This window comes from Anarrhichthys ocellatus, unplaced genomic scaffold (assembly GCF_004355925.1).
Source record: "Anarrhichthys ocellatus isolate YVR2014 unplaced genomic scaffold, GSC_Weel_1.0 scaffold6, whole genome shotgun sequence".
In the NCBI taxonomy this organism is placed as follows: Eukaryota; Metazoa; Chordata; class Actinopteri; order Perciformes; family Anarhichadidae; genus Anarrhichthys; species Anarrhichthys ocellatus.
In genome coordinates, this window is record NW_022280036.1 from 51 (window position 1) to 11885 (window position 11835).

The 11835-nt window shown below is 41.2% G+C and overlaps 1 protein-coding gene across 2 annotated transcripts; it reads left to right on the top strand.

The window, feature by feature from the left end:
• The first annotated feature begins 3019 nt into the window (after positions 1–3019).
• On the top strand, positions 3020–10682 carry tollip (toll interacting protein). Of its 2 annotated transcripts, XM_031846781.1 has the most exons (5): positions 3022–4159; positions 5173–5355; positions 6983–7135; positions 9229–9313; positions 9516–10682. In XM_031846781.1, the coding sequence occupies exons 1-5, from the start codon at positions 3998–4000 to the stop codon at positions 9737–9739; spliced, it is 807 nt and encodes a 268-aa protein (XP_031702641.1). In that variant the 5' UTR covers positions 3022–3997; the 3' UTR covers positions 9740–10682. The 2 variants fall into 2 exon arrangements, with proteins under 2 accessions (XP_031702643.1, XP_031702641.1); XM_031846783.1 differs by lacking the exon at positions 6983–7135 and having other exon boundaries at positions 3020–4159.
• The last annotated feature ends 1153 nt before the right edge of the window (positions 10683–11835 follow it).

The following is an 11835-nucleotide window of genomic DNA, read 5'->3' on the forward strand; positions in this document are numbered from 1 at the left end:
TTATTACACTTCAAATATTCAGTTATTAGACGTTTTCTCAGTTCAAATGTATGAGTTTTACTTTGAAATATCTCTTAATTGGTACAGTAAAAATGTCTAATTTTCAGTGTGGGTGGAGTCAACGATGTCCTCAACACATACATGTCAGTCATTGTCTGGACTTATTGAGAGAACTGTTTTTATTACACTTCAAATATCCATTTATTAGATATTTTCTCGATTCAAATGTATGAGCTTTAATTTGAAATATCTCCTAATTGGTACAGTAAAAATGTCTAATTTTCAGTATGGGTGGAGTCAACGATGTCCTCAACACATGTATATCAGTCATTGTCTGGACTTATTGAGAAAATACATTTTATTACACTTCAAATATCCATTTATTAGATATTTTCTCGATTCAAATGTATGAGTTTTACTTTGAAATATCTCTTAATTGGTACAGTCAAAATGTCTTATTTTCTCTATGGGTGGAGTCAACGATGCCTTGATTACATATACATCAGTCATTGTATGGAAATATTGAGAAAAATATTTTTGTAGCAGCTCAAATATTGTGATATTAGCCTTTTTTTGTCCTGAACATATATGCATTAGTCATTGTGGGGAATTATTGAGAAAAACATTTTCATAGCACCTTAAAAACTTCAGAAATTTGCCATTTGAAGATATAAATTCAGTTCAGAGTTTTTGCTTCGTAAAACATCTTAATTGACTGTCAGTCAGGTATTATTCATTTCCAGCAACCCTCAAATCAAAGAATAAATACACTTTACACACAATTTAGGTGTATTTTCCCTTTAACTCACGAGATGATGGTATCATTTTTTTATACTTATTGGAATATAATTCATTTAATCTCATTCCATTATGCAATATGTATACTTTGTTGGCATCTTATTTTGAAAACCGGATGTTCGTCTGTAGAAAACCGGACGTTTTCACGTTAATCTTTCCGCTAACTTTGCAAAATCCTTCGCTCGCTCCCGTTCTGTGCCGTTTGGTTGCGTTTACCGTAAGTTTCAGCGTATAGTTGCACTACAATTGAAGTGTCTGCTGAGTTGACCACGGAGATCTGAGTGTCTGCTGACTTGACCGCAGTAAGTATATGCACAGACGCGATGAGACTGGAGTGACGCGAATTTGCGATGGCGCGATTTGACGCGAATTCGCGTCAAACGCCAAATCGCCCCAAACGCGTGAGTTGAATTTTTTTAACGCTGTGGCGCGATAGCCTATCAGCGTTGAGATGTTTCTCCTGTCATCACTGACGTCCTGCCGTTGTTGAATCAGGGAATAAATACTGTAGCCGTCTGTGTTCACCCAGAGCTCTACGATACCTCATATCAATAGAGACCGGACCAAACTATGTGTGTGTGTAAACCATATGGTACAAACAATGAATAGACGCTGCCGTATTTACGTCTAGATGACGTTATTCGGAGTGTTGGTGGAGCTGCTACAATGTTAGCATAGCCTAGCACCGATCGATCCGAGCTTCATTGAGAAAAGTACAAATCGGCATCATTACGTAGTTATTTCAGAGTCCCTTTTTGTCGGTTTATTGCCGTTGAATCACAGCCAAATCAGTTTATTTTGTGTTCATACAGCTTTATTTTGTAGTAAACAGCGACGTGTGGCTTGCTAGACACAGTGATTACACCTCAATAAAATCCACGGAGCTCCTCTGGACAATGTTATGAACCCAGACATGACAGCGTTTAGTTTCCCGGGATATCTGTGACTTCCACAACACGTACTAAGCAGAAATATAGGTTATTTTTTCCATGGTTAATGGCAGACAGTTGAACGGCCTTCAGGGTGATAAGCCACGCCCCTTCTCCGGCGCCTTCCAGCACGATTCGCGCGATTCACGAGAATGAACACAAATAGTCCCCGGCGAGACCGGCGGCGCGAATGACGCGAATTTGGTGTGAACATGGCATAAGAGTGACTTGAGAAGTACCGTTAGACTAAAGACTGCCGTGTTCCAGTGTCCTGTAGGGGTGGGAATTACCAGAGGTCCCGCGATACGATATTTTCACGATACTTCGATATTTTGCAACATTTAGTATTGCGATAACATATATTGCGATTTATTACTTTTTTCAACTTCAAATTATGTCCCCAAAGATGTTTTATCTAATAACATAAAGTTTTCAGTCTGTTCATCTCACTTCAATCATTTTTATTGCAGCAAAATAGGATTGTCAAGCAGACAGACTGACCAACAATGTCATAAATGTTGCATGAACCTGACAAACTGAACTGTTTGTATTACTACATAGTCCAACTTAACTGAATGCAAACGTGTCTATAACTTATATAAGTAGGATATCGGAGTTATATAACTCAGTATAACATGCGATGCGTGGACGTCAAGGGCAGAGAGCCAGTTATGCGACGCTCTCTCCCCATGAGCCTGGCTACTGTTGGCAGATTTAACACCCGTTGTGAGGCCAGATTGAGCGTGTGAGCGAAACACTTCACTTGCAGGAATCCCGCTAACTGAAGGGCAACGCCCATGTTAGAAGCGTTGTCGGTTACAACCACCAGGTTTTTGTCGGCAATCCCCAATTCTTGTGCTGCATTTTGCAGAAGGTCTGTAATGTTTGCCCCGCTGTGACTTACTGCTCTAGTTTGGAGAAAATGTGAGACAGCAGTTGCCAGTCCTCTGTGAGATATTGTGCTGTTATAGTCACATAGGAATCCACTGCGCTTGACGTCCACGCATCGCAAATTAATGCAACTCTTTCTGCTGTACTCAAAGATTCCTCAATCTTCCTTCCTTTAAGCTTCACTTCTCTGTAGAGCTTGGGCACGGCTGCGTCGGTGAAAAAACGCAGCGACGGTGTCATATTCATGTCCTTCTTCCCTTCCTTGTTAAAAAATCCAAAATAAGTCCAGACGTCTGATTTAAACGCGGACGGTGCATTTCTGATTTCTTTCTCCGATGTCTCTATCTTTGTTTTGACCAACTTCCTACCAATCATGCTGACCCGGCACCTCTGCTGACCTCACCAGAAAACAACTCGGCACCATCTAGTGGACTGAAAAAGCAAATTTTTTTTTTCTACTACCAAAAAGTTGATAGTTCATATAATAAAAGATCGATACTTGGCTTCCGTGTATTGATACTATGCTGTATCGATTTTTTTCCCCCACCCTTAGTGTCCTGTAACTGTGCTTATTCCATTATAGATGTGTAGTCCCACCCTCAGATCAGGTGTGAGCCCCTGGATGTGTCCAGACACTTACACCACATATTTGGCCAATTACCTTTTTTAATCTCACCAATTAAGACGTGGTGATATTTCATCACGAATTGCCTATTAAATGCAGGTGTCTGAAGACTGTCTGCTTGAAACATATCAGTTATTTCTACATGAATAAAAGTAGGCCGCGTTTTTCATATGCATAATTTGCTGTACACGTTTCTGTCTTGCTGCAACAGGCTACATGAATGATTGTGATGAGTTATTACTAGTTAGCATTAACACAACAGACACACTTCCTGCTTTCTGCAATCAGTACTCTGATGTACTGACCTCAGGCCAGCATGGAAAAACAAACGTGAGGCCAAGGTTGCTTTGTTTCATCTTAATATCCTGCTGTAGCTTAATCACCCAGTGAAATATATAATACATTTTCCCAGTTCAGTCCTGAGTCCCTGTGTTAATTGTTCATCTATCTTTTGCGATATGCCAAATACACTGTGTGGCTCATCGAGGACCTTGTACCCGTGAGTGGTTTGGACAGCTGAAGATGTTTGTTGCCACTTGTTCAGGATGTTTTCCTGATGTAGTGTTCCCCACAGTTACTTCAGGTCATGTCTTTAGGGAGGTTTAAACAGGTGTTTAATGCTTTTATTTATTTATTGTAGTCACATGTAGCATTTTCAGCCCTAATTTCATACGTGCAGTTATCAAGGTACATCGCGTTTGAACTGTTCCTCTGTCTCTTAGCATTGTCAGTCTAAATCCCTGTATGTCTTTATATGTGCATTCAGGTGTATATCGGGGAGCTTCCTCAGGAGTTCCTTCGGATCACTCCCACACAGCTGCAGCAGCAGGTCCAGCTGGATGCTCAGGCAGCCAGGCAGCTGCAGTTTGGAGGCTCAATAGGCACCGTAGGGCGACTCAGCATTACTGTGGTCCAGGTAAGCATACCTCAGCTTTGCTATTAGAAATACAACTGTGTCTTATTTGAATATTTGTACTAATATGGATGATGGTATACTGGTCTCCTCCTGCCAATTTCAACACGGATTTGTTGTTAACTTTGTGGAATTATCAGGTATTGGTGACTAGAAAGCAATAAAACATATGCAATCTCCCGATCGCACATTTTTACTGAAAATTGCCTGATAATCATCTACAGTAAAACTTTACTTCCTGCTATGATGGTTAAACTGTAATTAGTCTGTGTTCCCTTGCGTGCCGAATGATCCGTACAGACCTGACTGATCAAACCTACGGTCCATTACACCACTACCCCTGGTCATTTTATAGGATGGGAAGCACTGATTGAACTTTTTTTGTCCCGATACTGATGGCAACACCTGGATTTTGGGTATCAGCCGATACAGAGTACCGACCCGGTACCAGTGTTAAGCTGTATGCCTCAATGTGTAGAGCTGACTGGGATCATTGTTTTACGTGTGAGGAAACATCAGGCTTGATTTAAAGCTTAACTTCAATATTTCTTTACTACATTTGTAAAACTGAATGTAAAAAAATACATATAAATGTACTGATTTGTTATTTATTAAAACTTTCATCACAATACTTGATTCAGCGATTTGAGTCGTTATCGGACCAATATCCTATATCAGTATTGATATTGGTGCATTTGTAGATGTCCAAAATGCTCCCACACTGGAGATTTAAGGCACTTTCTTTGGAGGATTATAAGGCTGGAATGTTGGTTCCATCTTTTTCATAGCACTTCAGGTGAGTGGCACGACTCGCTCAGACACAAAACAAACATGTTACGAGACTTGCACAAGAGGAGGTATCACCGCACGCACAAACAATGTGACTCTCCAGGTTCCTTTTCACAGGTTAATCCTGACATCCCTAATGCCACCATCCACAGGCAAGTTGAACTGTGACAGTAGCCAAATGGAATGTATCACCTAACTGAAACCACCTTGTCTGTGTTTCTGTAAAGGCCAAGTTGGCTAAAAACTACGGTATGACTCGGATGGATCCGTACTGTCGGATTCGACTGGGCTACGCAGTCTACGAAACACCAACTGCTCACAACGGAGCCAAGAACCCGCGCTGGAACAAGGTGATCCAGTGCACGATACCTCCTGGGGTGGACTCCTTCTATCTGGAGATTTTTGATGAGGTGAGGAGGTGGAGAGGGTTGCACAGGCTTCACCAACCTTTTTGAAACTGAGAGCTACTTCAAGGGTACTGAGCAGTACGAAGGGCTACTTGTTTGATACCAACTTCCTGAATAACAAAGTTGCACAGATCACCTTTTAATAATAATATATGTGAAGAGAATGTTAATTATTCCTCACAATAATTATTAACAATGATTGTGTATTTTGTTCAAAATCGCACCTGTTATATTTTTGTAAAAATTATCACTTCTAAAAAATTTTAGGAAATCATTAACTGTCATATCTTCACATCTTGGTTTGTACTAACCACTACCTTCGTAACATTTTTGAACAAATCATGAACTCTGTCCCATGTTTATACAAATTATCAGTTATGTAAGATAAAAAAAATCAACTCTTTCACATTTTTAAATGAATCTTGTTACATTAGTACTAATCACCACATTTTAGGAAATCTGGGTCAGCTTTGCATTGCGCAATGAAGCCTGCATGCCGGCCTGTAGTCTGTAGTCACCGACACCAGCTTTTTTTTTGGGTACCGTTTTCTCCACGAAGAAACTAGTAACCAGTCTCGTCTATAGCCGAGGGGGGATCCAACCCTCCGAGGCACGCGAGCGTCTTTGGTCGCCTGTGTTCAAACCTCTAGTCTGGGCCTTTTCGATCGTACTGCGTTGACTCGCCTCTACCCCCGCCACCCACGAGTTGTTGCCATTCGGAACCTGAAAACCTAGTGCGGTGCGGCGGCCTCTTCCTTTTAAAATCTACATGAAGTGTTTTTGATTCAAAATGAACAGAAACTACAATTTTTAGACGGAGCTCCATGGGGACTAGTGCTATTTTTAGAACATGCCTTGCGGGCGACTCACATGGTCCCTGCGGGCGACCAGGCACCGTGTTGGCTACCTCTGCTCTACACAGATAATTAGATGATTGTCAGTTCAGTTTTCTAATTTCCTGTTTTCTAATTTACTTAAATCATGTAAATAAGCTATACATTTTATACAAGCAGTAATAATCAAAAAAAACATTACAGTACTGGCCTGACAGGAGCCATGGGACAATTCCAACTGCCGTGGGAATTGTTTTTCACAACTGAATTGAAACTCAAAATGTCTTATTTATCACTTCTGCTTATTACGATGTTGGAAACCTGTCTACTGACAAATGGAAGAAACACTTTTCATCTTTTCATGTCATGGACTTTTGTAATTCATGAACTCAGTTTGTCAAATAATCGATAAATGTGGTTGATACAATGGATAAGGCAGTTGTGTTGCCCTGTCAATGAATATTGCATAATTTTCATCTGGTTATGAATGTTATGAATATGGAAAAGTCAGACAGTTGTGGAGTGTGCAGCAGGTTTAGTTGTAGACACTGACCTCTAGTGGCAGCTCGTGTATTTCTTCGAGCTACAGTAACTGGGTTTAAACTAAGCCACATCTTTTCTATGAACCACAGCTTCTGTGCATGGCATTCAGGTTGAAGTGACACATGTTCTGTTCCAGACAACAGACTGCTGCTAATGACAGAGCAATGGCCCCTCTTTCCTTTGCATGTGTGTATTACTCGTGAGAATGTCGTTTGTTTTGTGTTTCCATGTGTTTTTGCTGCCGTGCCATCCAGAGAGCGTTCTCCATGGACGACAGGATAGCGTGGACTCATGTCACCATCCCTGAAGGCTTGAGGGAGGGCAATGTGGTGGACGAGTGGTTCAGCCTCAGTGGCAGGCAGGGCGACGACAAGGAGGGCATGATCAACCTAGTGATGTCTTTTGCTGTAAGTAGAGACAGACTAAACGTGTTCGTCCTCCACTTGTCCTGTGAGGTAGAGAGACAGCACACAGGTTCTCTGGTAGTGTGGTCAGTGTGGATGTACATTTTAAAGTCCTCCTGGATAAAGACATCAATTTGCAACTCAACACTTTATGGAGGAAAAGCTTTGCTGCACTGACGAGGCTTTCCACAAGCATATGGTGGAGCTAGGGGGAGTTTGCCAGCCTGATTGGGAATATCAGCAAAGCAAGGAATCTTTGTGTGTCTTTGCATATTTTGAGAAACGGTAATCTGATCTACTTAACACTGAGCCCGTGTCTTGCAGTGTCGAACTACGTGCAATTTGAACACGCAATAAAGAAGCGTACATCGCTCTGAGTAGCACTAAGTAGTGTACAGTTGAGTTGCATGTTTTGTAAGTACCTTGGAGGCCTTTTGTAAGATATTTCGGGGTACTGTGACTTTGAACAGGAACATAATTCTATAATCTTCAAATCTTAACGTCATAAGAAATCTTTTTACGAAAACGATTTTTTTAACAGCATAAACCCTGATTTTACGTAGTGGTATATTTAATTGTAGAAATAAAAAATATAGTAATATAAATATTAGGCGTTTTAAAGCCTTTTAAGTCCTTACTTTCAGCCTCCACCCGGCCCATCGACTCCCACATCTTTTTCAGTTCAGTATAGACATACACGGCCAAAACAAGCTCCTCCTCCATTTTCTACAGTGACATCACCAGCGCTTTTCTGAAAAGTTCAGAGATTTTCATCTCAAAGCTTTCGGAGCGGCCACACCTAAAGGTCAGAAAAAGATGCTCCTGCAGCACTGTTCCCCTAGGCGGCGGCATGCTGCCACATATGCTCCTCAGACACTCGCACTAAGAAACAGATGCTATGTGGACACAGGCCCTTGCACACCGTTTTTGAAAAAGACACATCAAATTGAGCAAATAATAGGTATAAAGCACACCACAGTGTTTCACATTAATTACCTAGACACTGGCGGCCTGCCATAATCTATTTTACTCCACCATAGTTTCATAATGAACATTTCCCGGGGGCGGGAGTATAAATGCTTGCTCCGCCCTCTCCCTCTCCCTGCGGGGACTGATGGAGCACCCTGTTCCCGGGACGGACTGTTCTCAGGCCGCGATGTTGGCAACCCTCCCGACCCGTCATGAGACATGGACCCCGTCTAGTTTACCATGCTTTCTGCAAAATCACACCTGAGTAATGCATGCGACTAGTTTCTCCATACAGCTCCAGAAGCGGTCATTACCAACAAAGGCTTTTGTACGAAGTATTAAATTATTTCAGTAAGCGTGTTCAATACTTTTTCCCTGTGTCATTCCATTTTATTACACATAACTTAATTTCTGAACTTATTTGTTTGGTTTTCTTTGTATGTGTGGATTACTTGGGTTGCTACCGACATCTGGTGAAAAGTTCATGTCAATAGCACCTTTAGAAATATATTTACTGAGAAAAATGGTGATGTGTTCAATACTTATTTACTGTATGTATAGTCATTATGCTGAATGGCCCATTTCCAATAATATATTTATGGTAGGCCTATATCATTACATTGTAATTATTGATGCATTCATGTGTTCAGCATTTTAATGTTGCTAATAATTAGGTTATTAGGTTATATTCACCAGAGTCCAGAAAATGTAGTGACTAAAGCCCAAAATATGTCTTCTGAACAACTTTGGAATATATAATTCTCTGGATCTTTTGCTTCACTAGCAGCTAGTTCTCAGACCCATACACATGAACTCTGGATTCGGCTATTAGCATATTTTACAACTTTTAGGACCTAAAGATTTAAATTAAGGCTATGTAAGTGTTTGAAGTGGGAAGTTGATTTACCTGAAAATAATTATCCGCTGGGTTACAGACTGCTCTGTCCCAATGCAAGTCTGCGGGGGAAAGTATTTTTGGGCCCATCACGTGACTTGGCCAGAAGTTGTAATTGACCGGTTTGGCCCCCCCATGTTGAAATGAAACGTGCTCCCTGAAGATATCATCTGGTAAAACATGTTGAGTACAATCACTGAAGCTCTTCATCTTCTCTGTGTCTTCTGACCAGTCTTTACCAGCAGGGATGATGACTCAGCCTGTGGTCCTAATGCCCTCTGTGTATCAGCAAGGAGTAGGATATGTGCCCATTGCAGGTCAGACACACACACACCACCCAGTCTGTGAAAACATGTGAAAATATTTTCTGTGGGTTTAGACGAGCTTAGGCTTGTAAACTACAAATACAAAATACATGTTTCGCATTGGATACTGATGCATTTCTTCATGTTTATTTCCAAACCTTGAGTGTGCTCCATTAAACTGGTTACATCAGCAGTGTGTGTCCTGTGTTGCTAGGAGTGCCGACAGTCTACAACCAGGGCATGGTGCCCATGACGATGCCCGCAGCCGTGCCAGCTGTTGGGGGCCAGGGGCCCCTGTGCAGCGAGGAGGACCTGAAGGCTCTGCAGGACATGTTCCCCAACTTGGATAAAGAGGTGGTTCGCACTGTGCTGGACGCACAGCAGGGCAACAAGGATGCTGCCATTAACTCACTGCTGCAGATGGCTGAGGAGCTCTAACTGCAGAACACAAGCTCACACAGACATACCAACACACACACACACACACACGCATGCGCACACACACACATATAAAACAGTTCTGAGACTGTCCACTCTTTGTACACACAGACACAAAGCTCGCCCACACACTGCAGCCATATCTGAGCTCCCTAGTAGAGATGTTTCCTCTCCCTTTATTGACTTGGTTTAGGATGATATCAATGGCAGATGTATTTGAGAAACTCACGTCAGGATGATTCAGGTTTATATCACAGTCTGTATTCATCCAGCTGATCCCAGGGTTTGAGTTGCGCTGTTGTGAGTCAAGTTCAGAGTCCATCTTCTGTTGATGTTGATGTTATTTTTAATTTTCTGTGTAGAACATGTCTGTAGTAACCTGCAGTAACTTCTACTGTTTCATATGTTGCTGTAAAATGTTCAGTGCATTCCAGATCTGATGGATTATAATTGATGTATTAAATTATATAGAGTTCTATATGGTGACGAGTGTTGAGAATGAACACATGAACTGAACAGTGATATCAAATTATTTATTTGCAAAGTTTTGATCAAACCCATTTTCAATCAGTTGAGTAGGGTTATGAAATAATTTTTAAAATACTGTCCCTGTTTAATGCTCAGCAGGATGTGGTCTGTGGAGTGTTTGAGATCTGCACAGGGACTTGGGTAAAGTGGACACCTGAAGAATGGATTTTGAGAGCTTGTTGATGCTTCATAGCTTGATGTAATGAACTGCATTGTCTAACACCGAAAGCAGACATGTTTAGTCTCCTTGCTTTTAAGTTTTTCTTTGACGCTTGTGGGTTACAAGGTCTTGATTCTAATGTGCTGTATGCCAAAGGTTTCATTGTAGAGATGTCTTTTCACTTGTGATTCCAAAACCACCATCATTTTATTCTGTCATGTGATTTTCAATTTATTAAATTAATAATTAATGTCAGCCCTGCAATAGTTTGGAGACCTGTCCAGGGTCAACCCTGCCTTTGACCAATGACTGCTGGGATTGGCTCCGCGACCCTGAAAAGGATAAGTGGTTTTAAATAATGGATGGATAAATTAATAAATAGTAATTATTAATTTTGAAAGATTCCTGGCAAAAACTGCAGGTGTTTAGTTATTCACATGACAGGTTGAAATAGTTTTATGACGGTCTGAACCAGCTGGTATCATGTAGCTGTGGGAAGGGAAAGGCTTTCTGTGAGGTTTAGGACTCATGGTGATCCAACCAATGAGACAACAGGACCTCCCTATGTGTCAGCTAAAGTGGCTGAACTCAAGCCACTTTAGCTCTTCAGCTAGAAAACATGACCAATGCCGAAAGGAGCATCAGAATGAATAGAAGACTCTTTGTTCCAGAAAGATTACAAGATATAGATATCGTGAAAACATTTATCCATCCATCCAAGTGTCATGAGTATACTTTGTCAGGAATTTGCCGGTTTGGTTACCACACTTACTGAATAAGTTTGAGAATTGTATAGTTAAAGAGATGAAATGCCTGCAGCAGCTGACATGTTGAAAGCTGGCTGACCCTAAACTCCTGCATTCAGCTCCAGTTCAGTCTGACACCCTCATCAACAAGTCAGCAAAATGAATGTCCTCTTACACCAAGCAATGTTTGAATAGCCAATAATACAATCCACAAAAAGGCAGTGTTGAATGACAGAAAATGAGGACCTCGAGGATCATTCATCTGCGGATCTTACTGTTGTTGGGGAAAATACTAATTTTTATAGTTAGTATTTATAGTTGGTGATTTATGCCATGTAGTGTCATAAATCAGCTGCTGCTGCTGCACAATTTTGTTTTAATTTTGAACAAATGAGCTTGTCAGGAGTTATTTGCTAATGTTTTTAAGTTATTTTTGCTCACATAGACTGCCTTCTGACAGTCTCTGATTAGACACTGTAAGATCCACAAGACATTTGCATTGTTTTAAATAGTACAAATCGGACTAATCAGCCACAGGTGACGGTGAGTGGACTGGTTATAGTGGGACAGAGACTGAGTGTACTGGTTATATAATTGCACAGGGAGGCTGAGTGCACTGGTTATAGTGGGACAGAGACTGAGTGGACTGGTTATAGTGGGAC